This window comes from Rissa tridactyla, chromosome 2, assembly GCF_028500815.1.
Source record: "Rissa tridactyla isolate bRisTri1 chromosome 2, bRisTri1.patW.cur.20221130, whole genome shotgun sequence".
NCBI classification, from domain to species: domain Eukaryota; kingdom Metazoa; phylum Chordata; class Aves; order Charadriiformes; family Laridae; genus Rissa; species Rissa tridactyla.
In genome coordinates, this window is record NC_071467.1 from 147445696 (window position 1) to 147459813 (window position 14118).

At 38.5% G+C, this 14118-nt stretch overlaps 1 protein-coding gene across 7 annotated transcripts in view; it reads left to right on the plus strand.

Moving 5' to 3' along the window:
- MLLT10 (MLLT10 histone lysine methyltransferase DOT1L cofactor) overlaps positions 1 to 14118 on the plus strand; it is a 146995-nt gene that overhangs the window by 20433 nt on the left and 112444 nt on the right. For 6 of the 7 annotated variants that reach the window (XM_054190448.1, XM_054190447.1, XM_054190445.1 and 3 more), the window contains one exon: positions 10315 to 10369. The exons of the other annotated variant lie outside the window; for it this stretch is intronic. In XM_054190448.1, coding sequence (XP_054046423.1) covers positions 10315 to 10369 — 55 coding nt within the window. The remainder of the gene's footprint in view (positions 1 to 10314; positions 10370 to 14118) is intronic. 7 annotated transcript variants of the gene reach the window in all.

The following is a 14118-nucleotide window of genomic DNA, read 5'->3' on the forward strand; positions in this document are numbered from 1 at the left end:
TTGAGGAGTCCTCCCCCTGAGGAGGAAGGATCGGCAGAGACAATGTGTGATGAACTGACCGCAACCCCCATTCCCTGTACCCCTGCGCTGCTGGAGGGGGAGGAGTTAGAGAAATTGTGACTAAAGTTAAGCCTGGGAAGAAGGGATGGGTAGAGGGAGAAGGTGTATTAAGATTTAGTTTTTATTTTCTCATTATCCTACTCTGGTTTGGTAATAAATTAAATTAATTTTCCCCAAGTCAAGTCTGTTTTGCCTGTGATGGTTATTGCTAAATGATCTCTTCCTGTCTTTATTTCGACCTATGGGTCTTTTTGTTATATTTTCTCTCCCCTGTCCAGCTGAGGAGGGGGAGTGAAAGAGCAGCTTTGGTGGGCTGGAGTCCAGCTAGGGTCAACCCCCCCCAGTCCTTTTTGGTGCCCAAGAGCAGGGCATGAGAAACTTGAGATAAGGATAGTAATTGGGACAGGTAATGGGCAAAACATGGACTGTACAGAGCTAGAGTGGGAAGAGTGGAATGATCGTAGGGAATTTTTGTTCTAATTGTGGTGAAGGTTAAACTACTTCTTTTGTTCTGAAATGCTATGGATTGAGTGATGTGTGTTTCTTGTTTGTTACATTGATGGGTGAGTGTTGTTTGCTTTGCATTTCATGAGTAGGAGAAAATATTTTTACCTGTTCAGATTTTTTTTTTTTTTAATACATAGTGATTACAGACACGTAACCTTATTGCACTGCACCACAAAAGATGGCAGAATTGCTTAGGATTGCATAGAGTCTGATCATCAAGGTTAGGAGTACAAATGGCAGAAGGTGCAGTATAGTTTCTGTGCATTTTCCACTCCAACTGGTGAATTAAACCTTGTGCACTGTATTGTGTGCTGTGCATATCAAAGTGGGAGTATTAGTGCTATTTCTGATTGTGTTGCATTCATGCCTTTTTTTTTTTTTGTGCACTGCATTTTTCCCTGCTTGTATGCATATTTGCAACTCGGTTTCTAAAGACACAGCTGAGTTCATAAACTTGTTTGAAGCATTTCATTATAGCAGAAAAGGTCTGCAGATTTTTTTTTTCAGCTTTGATTAGCTGCAGTTTACTTGTTTGTGCAGTAATTTATAATTACTTTATGCTAAATATGGATACATAGAGTATTCAGGCTTTAAAACATAGTGTTCCATCACTCAAGTACTACTTGATCAAAAATTTTTTAACACAGGTATCAATATAACAGGTACTCTAGTAAATGCTCTAAAGGTTATGTGGCAAAATTACTAACCAAAGTGAGACTAGAGTGGAACGTTTTCCTTTACAGAGATTGCTTAATTCTTATGCAGATATGTTTTCTGTTCGTTTTGTTGCTAGGCTGTTAAATCACTGGCGGAAGTCACTCTAAAGTAAGCAAGGAGCTCCTCAACTGCAAGGAGCCTTAATTAAAATGCACGCTAGCATTTTATACCTAGGAATTTTTAGGGTACATCCGTGGTATGTTGCAGGAGGACACTGAAGTGAACCATCGCATACTGTGTTTTCTTCAGCTAGATTGAATCGGGTCAGTAGCATATTTTCAGTCTGATAACAATAGCTTGAGTGGAAATCCAGCCAAACATGACATAGCCTTCTGATGCTTTCCATTAAAGATCAATGTGTGAATCTTAAACTTTGTGTATGTTTATAATTTGGATTCTTGCAACATCTAGCAGGGTTTGCTAGTCTTAAATAGGTAGTGTGAGATTTATGGCTTTGGATTTCTGGAGTAGCCAGATCTTGATACATGCTGTGTGTTGTGACTATGTTACATTGTACTCTATGTTCTCTCTCGTTTAATTACCTTACATGTATTGAGTAAAAGTATGCCTGAATGTCACCTGTAGTACGTACTGACTGGATGGTCTTGGAAGAATGCTGATTTGCATGTTGAGTGCCTCTAATCTTCTTGTCATAGTCTGTAAATTTATTATCTGTAGTAGATGTTTTTGACAGAGCTAACTGAATCTGCATATATTTTTTCTGATGCCTTGATAGAGAGAACTAGGTTGTGTCTCTTTAATTTATCCAGGTGTAAAACCCGAAATGCTTCAGGTAGTCAGTCTGTTTTTTCTTTTACCTGTCAATTGTCTGCTTTAAAAAAAAGTTCTCTCCTCCTGGGACAGATGACTGAATAGAGATGGGGCAGAGATTTGGCAAATTTGTCAGGATCAAGAAATGATTATTTAAAGATGGAGATGACTTAATTTCTTAAGTTGTCAAGTTGCAGAACATAGCACTTTCAAAGAGAAGTACTGACAGTATGCGTTCGTTTGCTCTATTAGTGGTGTCAGCCAGTTGGGGATTCTTGAATGTGGCAGAAGATCTTTTGATTCCTGTTGGTTCTTCATTGTGGCTTATAAATGCTGGAGTCTGGTGTGAACCATAGGTTGGAAACATTGGAACTTTAGTTTGCTTCTTTTCAGATACCTTGGCTGAAAAAGGGCGTATTTAGCTACTTGCTGACTTCTGCTTCAAATACTTGCAAGCTATCATTTATTAGAGCCATTTAGATCAAAGTAGTGAAAGGGGGGTATTTCGGAGGTTTATAAGTAAGGTCTTAAAATAGTGCAGGTTGAGACTGTTGATAAGGTGTATTACTATCCAGCTGTAGTTTAGAAACTGATAAATAAGAAAATGTGAATTTGGTTTTGTAGATAGCAGTCTCTTTGTTGGCTGGGCCATGTATTCCTATAGAAGCCTTTGGAAAAAGGGTTCAGCAATTCATCCTTTTTGCTGTACTGAACAAATGAAAAATGAACGTTTGACTCTGGCAAGTATTATAAAGCACAGGTGTAAAAGATCAGAAATAAACTCTTAACGGGAATTTTCAAAGTACCCAATGGGTTTTAAGGAAAAAAACACAAAATAAAAGTTTAGTAAAGTATCAGAGTAAAAGGATTTGATAGGAACAGATAGCATAAGTTTGGCGTGAGTAGAGGTTCAGTAATTTTGATAGCATCTGGGAATGCTTGTGAATTTTATTGGGCTTTCTGGAGGCTTCAAGGGCTGAGAGGATGATATTTTCTGGTTAGTCTTGTACGTAGTCAGTATAGGTTTTGCTTCACAGAAGACAGCTTGAAGGGGTGAACAGAAAAATTATATGTCACTGGATTCTGAGGGCTGGGGTAAGTTATTGCCAGCAGATGTAGACATGGTCAGTCTGGTACGCATCCTGTTGCTGGGTGTGTTTTTGTACTAACTGCCTGTGAATTCTCATCTATTGATAGAATTTATGCCAAGATCTAAATTTCTAGTATATTGGTTTACACTGCTTTGCAAATATCTGTGGTTTTCCCTTCTTCTGGTTGTCTAATCTTGCAAAAACTGTTTCTTTGTAGGCTCTAAGGCATTTGTTCTTCTGTAGCTACCCTCTGATTAGCTGAATTTGAGTTAGGTTTTCTGTTAAGTACAATCTAGTTGTCTGTGGTGTAATTAGTACACTTCTATGTAAGTATCTTTAGAATATGGCCTCTCTTTATAGAGGGAGCTATGTTTAGTTTGTACATAAAACAAAATAATCACTAAAATGACCCCAATTTTTTCCAGGTTTATTAGGGGGAAAACAGTGTTTTTTCTTATTTTCAGTGTTTTCAGTACAGTGTATGTGTATTATTCTTTTTAAACTTTAACTCATAACTTAAACTTTCAAACTCATTATTGCAATAACTACCCGTATGGATGTCTTTACCCTTCTAAACCAGCTTTTTAACCTATATTAAGATACTTTGTATTATCTGAAGTAATAGTGTATAAGACTATCTAGCATATTCAAAGTCTATAGGATTGGGAAAGATCATCTTAAATATGATAAAGAGTATTAGAGGTGACTTTTATATTTTTCCTTCTGCTAACACCCAAGGGCGAGACAAAATGGGGTGGAATATTGGTGAAGGTGGGTGGAGCTGTACCACAGAACTTGGGACAAGAATACCTGGACGCATTCAGCTGTGCTTCTGCAACTACTGATGAATGGGAGACAAGGTTACTGAGAGCATCAGGGGCTGCCAGTTGGAAAGCCATTGATTAGAAACTAACCTTCTGATCAGCTGCTTTGCTTAAGTTTGTAAATCCACCTTACATTTGTAAACTCTCCCTCTGTGCTTTGGGGGAGTGTGTGAGTTAGTGCATTTTGGTATGTACAGTATGACATGCTGTAAAATAGATGTATTTAGAAGCAAATTCAGAAGTAAAGCAACAAAATGACTACTTCTTGACAACTGACTCCACCGAGGTTAATTTTAAGGAAGTCATAAGAATTTGATGGTGTGCAGGGTTTGTTTTCACTAAAATGTGAACAAAAACTTGCAACAAAACCAAATGGATTTAACCAGTCTGCTGCTTGGTTAACGATTAACAGGAGAAGCAGAATAAAATGTTTTGTATGTCAAGTTTTGACTCCTGTTGATGAAAGGATCGAAAGAGATGAGTATCAGGTTTCAAGCACTGTGATGCTGATTTTGTGTACTTTGCTGTTCTATTAATTGTAACTCTAAGGGTCATGCATTGCAATATCTTAAAGTTGTTCCTTTCAGTTAAATACTGCTTGTTTGCTGTTGTCAAGCAATATGAAACAGTAATTCTGTGATCAAAATATACTTTGGATAAATTGTTCTGGAAACATAGGTGTCATGCTGGATATAGTATAGCTTGGGAGGGAAAATAAGCTTGTATGCTAAACAGTTTGTGTATATGGCTGATGCCGGTTAAAAAACTTGGAATATATGAATGTCAGGGAAATATCAAAACAAAACTGTCCTAATAAATACGTCTGTGTCTGGGCCCAAGAAATATGTCTATATTACTACCGAAATTAAATTAGTCTGTTTCAGGTGTGGTGTGTGGTTTTTGGTTTTGTGTGGTTTTTTTTTTTTTTGAAGGGGGGATGATGTGGGTGGGTGTGGTGATGTTCGTGTGTGTGTGTTGTTTTTTTTTTTTTTTTTCTTAAGATCCTTTGGAATTCCATATTCACTTATAGCGAGCATAGATGATGCCACCTCCTGAACAGGGTGGTTGTATCCTTGTCCTACTCCCTACCCATGTTCCTGTTGCATTTTTTAATCTGGCATTGTTGTTTATATGTCCTTATGGAAGGATGGCTCAAAGAAGTGATCTGGCTAAAAACAAAGCATTTTACTTTTAGCTTGCTGACTAGGATTTCCATGTGGTCAAATGAATGCTCTTGCCAGTGCAAGGGAAGCAGTAGAAAGTACACTGTGGGAGATGGCCAGCGATCTTTTGGCAGCAGTGTGCAATTATGTTAGCTTAAAGTGAGCCTGAACTAAAGTCAGCTGGAACTGCAGCCTGATTTCTCAGCTAACTTTTAGGAACTGTGGTCTATTTAATCTGCTGTAGGTCTTCTTGTGTTATTTAGGTTAACAGGTCATATTGAGACACACAGTTTATTGCTTCATTGCAATGCTGGGAATTCGGTCCTGCAAGACTTTACTTGGTTGACAGTCATTATTCAGGTGAATGGTTCCATTGGCCTACCTTGGACCAGACCTCAGTAAATTACTTGCACAAGAATCCTTTAACCTTTGTTTTCTTATAACAAGAGACAGCATATAATGGATGTCTGCAGATGATGCTTTATGAAACTTGCTCCAAACTTACAGAACCCCGAGGGAAGAACAATGCTATATTCCTACTATTATTTTTTTTTCTCCTCTCCCCTCCTACTTGTATAGTCTTGTTCCTATCTTTATGTTCCCTGTCTACTAGGTGTCTCTTGATCTTTCTCTGCATTTCAACATGAATAAGGTAGTCTTGTTAGATTAAATCAGGTTCTCTATGCCTTTCCTCTGTTTCCAACTGAAAAATCGGTAGGGTTAGTTTAACCAAAAAGACTCCAGTAATTAGATTTGTCTAATGTTATCTACTGCTGGTTAAGGTATCTGTTAGTCCTGGTTAAAATGGAAAGGCATATTTATCTAAAATAGGGGGGAAAACTTTATGTCACAATGCAGTGGAGCCAAATGGGACTGTAACTAATTCAGTATAGGAAGATGGGTTTATTTAGTTCTTTCTTTACCTCTCTTATTTTGATCTTCCTGTTATGGAACTTTTTTCTTCTGGATATCTGTAGTGTATACCTCCATTCTTTTTATTATTATTATTTCTTATTTTTATTTTACTGCTCTTTATTTCATCTAGGTTATTACTACTTTTTTAATAATGACAGAAAAAAACTGGTCCTTTCCCCTTCTGCATGGGCCTCCTGTGCTTTTGACCACTTTAGGTCTCTGCTGGGTAACTTTTTAAAGGCTGGGCCCCTCAGTAGACCCGGTGGGTTTTTCATGAGACCCGGGCAGTCTCAATTTGTCTGTATGCTAAAATTACAGGATCAGTCGTCTTTCACTTAATTAACTTGCTGCTTATGTAGCTCAGAAGTGAGTTGTGACGGTTGCACTTCAGACTGTTCCAGCTGCATGACTGTGAGATTGGTTTCACTTTAGTTCTCTACAGGAGACCTCATAGTCCAAAGCAATTCCTGTTGAGGGTTCACCTGAATTCTGCTTGGACAGAAGCAGATCCGTGAACTTAGTCTGTTCTACCAAAGAGCTGCAAAAATTAGATGTCCATGTTAAGCTCTGTGTGGACAGGACGGGAAGGGACAATGTCACTTGCTACAACTTCAGTCTTCCTTCTGCCAGTATTTGTGTCTTTTTCACTCCTCTTCCTCAAATCTAATCTGCTGTACCTATAGCACCACATGCACTGGTGCCCTTCCCTGCTATAGGGCTGGTGCCCTTCCGCACCACCAAAGGATGTCGTTATTCTCTTGTCAGCCTCTTTGGTGTTCACATTTGCACTGTCTAGCCTGATGATGTTTATCTGGACTGTTGATCAGTCATAGGACCTTGCCCTACTTATGCTGTAGTATCTTGTGGGTGTTGTGTCTGCCCCTGCTATCCCTACTGTCCCCCCAGCTTGTCTAGTAGTTCCCCACGGTGTTTTTGAATGCTTAGACAATAAATCTGTGTCAGAAATCCTTTGCTAGAGCTAAGACTTAAAACACACAACTGGAGAAGGTAGCCCTGGCGTGGTCTGTGTGCTCATCTGACCATCCGTACAGAACTCTCTATTCCTTATACTGTGTTGCAGAGACCAAAGCCTTATTCCATCATACAAGTAGTATGTGATGTGCCATTTAGTAGAGAGATTCAGCGTTGCTGTGCACTTAAACTCAAAGCTCCATCCATAAGTAAACTGGAAGAAGGAAACAGTGCATGAACAAAAACATTTAAATAAGAAATTATAAGTAACTGGACTTCTGAGATACATACACACCCAACTGTCTCCTTTCTTTTCTCCTACATCATCCTTTTTAACAACATGCAATCAAGCATTTTGAAAGTACCTCAGTTTTTTTTTCCAGTCACTTTGCAAATTCTCAGCTGAAACTACAACTTTTAAACTTTTTTTTTTTAAAATGCGATATTGCCATAAGGTTTTAGAACTAGTAATAGTGTTAAAAAAAACCAAATAATTCTCTACTAGTTACTTGTCTCAAGGGATGATGCACACTGTTACTACCTGGGAAAGCTACTGGTATTACTATATGGTGCATATTGAAACAAAGTTTCAATATGCAGAAATGGGTGACAGAGGCTGAGGGGGTGGAGGCTGTGAAGGCGTTAGGCTCATAACCTAGAGGGTGAAGTGGAAAGGGTCACTGTGTAGTGTGTTGGTTTACTGGGGTGCTACTTTATTGCAGATTGTAGCCAGAATTCAGGGCACCGGAAGTGCTCTGTGTCATCAGAGTGCAAGTATCTCTGCACAGTTATCCAGCTCCAGGAGAACCAAGTGCAGGTATACTGCTCCCTGCCAGCAAGAGGATACTCTGCAGAACTCCCTGCACTCAAGTTTTCTTCCGCTGTCAAAGCTCCCTTTTCCACTTCAGTTTTCTGTCTTGTATTGTCTCTGACTTGTTACAGACAGGGCTGCAGAGGAGCAAGGAGGGAAGAGCTAATGGACCTGAGTCCTACTAGAGATACGAGAAAAAGAAATTAGTTGAAACCAGGCTCTGAAGAGACTGAATGTTGCACACTTAACTCTTATACGTAAAGGACTGGTTCAGTTCCTTGCTGCTCAGTGTCCTGTGATAATTTAAATTTTTTTTACTTTGTAGTTTGCTCAAGAAGTTTGTGAATTCTTTAATTATTAACGCTGCAGTGCTGTGGTTCTATGGTTCTCTGCCTTCAGTTTTGCTGATGCAACTGATTGCAGGATTATGCTTAAATTGCATCAGTGATATGACCGGAATTAAAAATGTTAAAAAGAAAAAGTTTATTTCACTCCATTTCACTGATCTGGTTCAAGGGGCAACCCTTCAGATAGTTGGGTCAGCAGCTGAGGGAGTGGTGGAGGGAGAGATTAATAAGGGAGAGGTGGAGATAAGAAGAGAACCTCCACCTCCAAAACTGGTTTTGCTACTAGTGAAAATCTATGTCAAACTTCCACAGACTTGCAGAGATAGGGCAGGGTAGACTATGTCAACAGCTTCCCTTTTCTCAGTGGTAGATATATCATGTCTGCTCACTTGCCTTTAAGCTGCCAGCTCACAGCTTTGGGGTGGGAACAAACTTTATGGCACTGTCACCATCAATATATACCAGGCTTCCAGCTTTGAGAATCTGATTCAGTGTATGGGGAATTCACTGAAATGAACCTACTGCTACTGAGTGTCTCTCGGCACCTAGTCTTTACTGTTTGGAGAGCTGGGGTGTTAAGATACAGCTCGCAAGCATTTCGCATATGTAGGATTTTGTTCACAATTAACTGACCAGTTCATTTGAGTGATAAGGAAGTCTTTATAATCTTGACTTAAAAAATATAGTGTAATGCTCCCAATCTGCAGGCAGCTTATAGAATGTTCAGAAGTTTTCAACAACTTTTATCTCTAAATTTCACCATAGTCAGATCATTTTAGTAGGTGAATGTGAGGGAGGGATGAGTGAAGCAAAAGACAAAAAGCAGCAATCCTAAAGATTCTTCTTCCTGTGTGCAGCTATCTATAACAGAGGTACTGAGCAAAAATAAATTAAGAGCTTTTCTATTCTACCCCTTGTGAAAGTCTCTTTGCTGCTAATATAAATTTTCTTAGAGGTGAAGAGGAATAGACAGTCCTCAAGAATATACTTCAGCTGTGTGAATTTCAGGAATGGAATTTCTCATTCTTCAAATAAGTTTGGACAATATGTTTCTGAGGCACTTCTAGCACCGTAGGTTCCTTTATCTGCTGACATGCTAGTTAACTGGTAATGGAGAGTAGTACTGTTCAGAGAACACGGAGAAGATCTGTACTAATGCCAGATGTCCCTCTCCATTTGAAGGATGTGGTGTTAAGTTTGCATCTGATGATCAGACTGTTCTTCAATTTCTTTAAGAGCTTGTTAGATTGGTGTACTTTAAGTTGTCCCTAATGAGGGAATATATAAAGGTTTTAATAAGGTGATTCCTAGGTATAGGATCTCCTATAATGGTGCTTCTTTGCATATCCTTTGGAGCAGTTGAAGTGAAATGTGTGTCAAACTTCTTCCATTTCTGTCATCTCTGAACTGATATGGAATTGGTTTACACTGCTCTAGGACACTTAGAGATAAGCTTGATATTAGGAACTCGATAGATGCAGTGATAGCAGAAAGATTGTATTGTTGTGATCCTGGTGTATGTCAGAAGAATGTGATGTCAAACTGCATGTTTCCAGGCATGCAGTCTTGGAGAATTTCAAGGATGAGTCAACTTCTGACGTCCTTTTTTTGAGACGGAAAGTGAGATTGTTTTTGGTCTCTTGGGGTAAGCGAGAATCAGCAGAGACTGTGAAGTCAGCCACAGTATGTGCACCTGTGCTGATTATGTCCATGGCACATCTTTGACTGACCACCTCAGTGAATACAGAGATCCTAGGAGAAGGGAATACAGTAGGGAATCTTTGGATTGTGCTCAATTGTGCCCAAGTTTCTTATCAAGCGAGTCTACCCAGTGCTATAGTTTTTGGAGGCTTCTCTCCAGAATCCCAAGGTGTGGAATCCAGGAATAAAAACTTGGAGGTAGAACTGCGAGTAGCTTTGATATATATCATAGTTCCAAGATCTGGAGAAGAACGCTTCGTTTTGACAAACTAACATTAATATTCAAGTAAAGGTTAAGGGAAAACACACTCATTCACTTTTAAAGAACGGTTGCTTCCTTAATGTCAGCTAACAGTTTTGATGTGTGTGGTTTCTTTTTCAATGCTCCTATGATCATTCCATTTTTTTTATTTTATTTTTGCTTTTTTTCCCTAGAGATGTGAATTATGCCCTCATAAGGATGGTGCTTTAAAGAGAACAGATAATGGGGGTAAGTTTCATTCTTATTTTTTGTGAACTCTCTTGTTTTGTATGAGGGAAATAAGTCTTTGAAAAAAAATACTATAGGGATCCTAAACATAAATGAAAACACTTGCTGGTTTGGAAAGAGAGAACTATTTTACAGTAACATTTATTTGTCCAATTGAGGCTGAATATAGTTTGAGAACATTAATCATTATTATTAGATTTATTTTTGGGAAAAAAGTTACAGTGAAGGAGAAACTGCATTTTAAAATTTATCCTTTACCCATTAAAATCATATATTATGTGTATTTAATTGGAATTTGAATATTTACAGAAAGCGGTTGAAAGTGCCCTGTTCATGGAGGAAAGCGGAATTTTTACGTCTGTAGCCCAGACTGAATGCACCAGTGCATTTTCAAAGGATAGCTCATTCGTGCCTGATTTACTAAAATGTTCTGTAACAAAGAAGTTAGAGCTGAAAAGTTGCAGTAGTGATTACCTGTCCCTTGCATCTTTCCGGTTTCATCATTCAGGTTATCATAAGTCATTTGAGGTAGAACAGAACCAATTTTCTTTTCAGTAATTTTACTTTTCAGTTAGTCTCTTCTAACTGACTGTACTCTCTGAAATTAATGGTATGTTTTTCATACAATGTCTGCTTCTAGCTGCGATAATGCATGATGTTTGTAGTTAATACTAAGGAACGGTATGCAGAGAGTCTCTTATACTTATTGCTGTAATCAAGGTCAGCTAACTTTGTTATGTACCAACTTGGAGGGCTGGAAGTGAACGAGCATAAAGGGGTCACACCTGTGGGGAGGAGCAGATGGGACAGGTGACCCAAAACTGAGCAACTGGGTGTTCCATCCCATCTGCCTCATTCTCAGTATAAATGTGAGGGATCAAAGGGGTCAGCCCTCTCTTCCTCAATGGCCAGCGTCCGAGGAGGACTCTGTCCATTTTTCTGTCTTTGATTCCAATCCGTGCTTTCCTGAATGTAGTTCCCATCTGCTGCTGAGTCCAGTCTGGCATTTTCCAAGTGCCTGCCAGTGATGTGATTGTCAGCCTGGGAGCTCAATATTTGGTTTCTATATATTTGTATATATTTCATTATTTTCTTACTAATATTATCTTTTATTTTTGTTGTTAATATTTCATTAAAGCTGTTTTAGGTGTTTTTTTTTTTTTAACCCTTAAGTCTCTTTTGGAAGAAAGAGGGTCTAATAGAGAATATCTTTCATTTGTTTAGTGGTCAGCCCAGTCTAAACTGTGACATCAGTTCTGCTCCTGCTGAATAGAACTGCTAGAGAAAGTCTCCATGGAATATCCTGTCTTGATTATGTTTATATTAATAGCTGGGTGATATCAGTGAAAAATTTCAATTAACTTTTCAATCACTTCTGTAATTCCTTCTTCTCTCTTTACTGGATGCTTCTAAATTCCTGTCCATCATTTACCTGTAAATAGCCTGGTCATTTTGATCCTGAGCCCTTTCTCTTGTGAGGGGAGAAAGTGTGATCAGGAGTTTGTATTTCATTTGGACAGTCTATGTAGATTGTATTCTGGAGATTTTGTGCTACATATGTAATATTCTAACTAATTTATATCTTAGCTTAGCTTAGTATTGATGCAGCTTTCCTATTTCTGTTGCAGTTGAGTTGCAGGAACACAGCGCCTGCTTGTGTTTAGGCTGATCTACCCTTTCCCTTGTCTGCGCTTTGGCTGCAACTTACAGTATATGCTCTAGTGTTCACCATTCTAGTGTCTGCTTATCTCAAACATGTTAGTGAACTTAGTGTTGTTTGTGAGTGTTGGGAGATTGTATTGAGTCTGTGTGTCAGTGAAACTACCATCCTAAAGTGCCAGCCCAGTACTTTAGCCTTAAAACTATTCTTCTCAGACAGGTTGATACACGTCAATGTTGAATTAATTTCTTCAGAAATGACAGGTGGCCACTTGCTTTTTTAGAAAATAAATAATAAGAAAGCCTCAAACTTACTGAAATATACACGAGAATTTGTGAAGTGTGAAGTAACTAGCGTTTTCTGTTCTTAAAGTAGTGTTTGGGAATGCCTTGCTGTTGTGGATGGTAATTTTGAAACTTTTTCATTGCATAAAGTTTCGAGAATATATTTTGACAGTGTGCATCAAACATCTGAGCATCCTATTAGTTATCTCTTATAGCTATTTTAATTGTAGTTATGAGTTCTTGTCTGAAAGTGAGTTACTGTGTAATTATTTAAGTTTAAACAGCAGAGATCTTACACTGTACGAACAGTATTGTCCCTACTATAATTTTCATGACCAACTGTTTTCATCAGTGAAAGCTTCATAGTGAAAATTTCATAGCAGAGAAGTCTTAAGAATTTGTACTTCACTTTCTGGAACCATCCCTGCCTCACTAATAGAGCTTATCCATGGTGTTGAGCACAGCAAATTCTACCTTATGGGCCAAATGTCCTTTAAATAACAGCTTTACAGGAGGATGTGAACCTTGGAAGAAATGAACTCTGACTGGTGTTGCACTTCAGAAATCTATATTCTTAACCTGAAGCTTTCCTTTCAAAGAGTTGCCTAACAAGGGATTGTACCAGAAGAGTTTCAGACTTAAGGAAATATTGTTGAAGGTCATGTAAGGGTCTTGCCAATTTAAAATTATATTTACAGTAAGTTAACGCTTTGATTTTTTTTTTTTTAATGCTGCTACACCATTTGTTGCAAAGGGATATGATAAAAAGATACAGGTATTCCTGAAGAATCTTTGAAACAAATACTTCTGATAAAACCTCGTAAGGATCCACGTTTAGAAATTTGTGATTATGGAGTCTTTCTGTAAGTATAGAAATAATTAAATGGTCTTAGCTTTTCAGAACAAGTGAAGAAATTACTGATTTTATGTCAGTGATATAAAGTTATGCTTCTTTCTGCCTTCTGGTAACATGTAATTTCACTTTGTGGCCAGCAAACAAATACAGCTTGTGTTTTGAATAGGCAGATAGCTTAGCTCATACATGGTCTGCTGCTCTTGTAGATTTTTTTTTTTCTGGCAATCTTCTGGATATTTGCTTTTTTGTAATGTGAAGAAATTTTTTTTGTTCGCATATTGAAGATACTGTATTTTCTTTTATGTCAGGAGTCTTAATGTTTTTTGGTCTAGTGAGCTTTTACTATAGGGTTCCATGATTTTCTTAACCTGCAGTAAGATGCTGTTACTGCAGGGTGGGTCTTTGCTATGCATTACTTCCTCTTACTTTGTGATGGTACTAGCATTTAAAACTTTGACAGAATAGTCTGGGTATCAAACTTACATTGTTTTTAAGTATTACTGACTGACTAGAAAATAGTGATGGTGGTGGATAGTGTGGTTGTGTTGTGGGTTTTTTTTGTACCCTACCCCCAAGTGGCATGAGATTCCTTTCTGTGCATTTTTCCTCCTTCTGCCTCTCCTTTTACTGGCCTAGTACTGCTTATCTGACTTTCTGGAGATCAGCACTTCTTTAGATTTGCTTTTTAGGTTTCATATTTCTGGTTGGAGACATCTACTGTACCTTAGTCATGATTATCAGTACAGTTGCTGAGGAGTATTGTTGGGTTGTCCAGTGTTCATTTCTGGGCCCCTCTGTACAAGAGGGACATTGAAGTACTGGAGCGTGTCCAGAGGAGAGCTACCAAGCTGGTGAGGGGTCTGGAGACCAAGTCATATGAGGAGAGGCTGAGGGAACTGGGCATGTTTAGCTTGGAGAAGAGGAGGCTGAGGGGAGACCTCATTGCCCT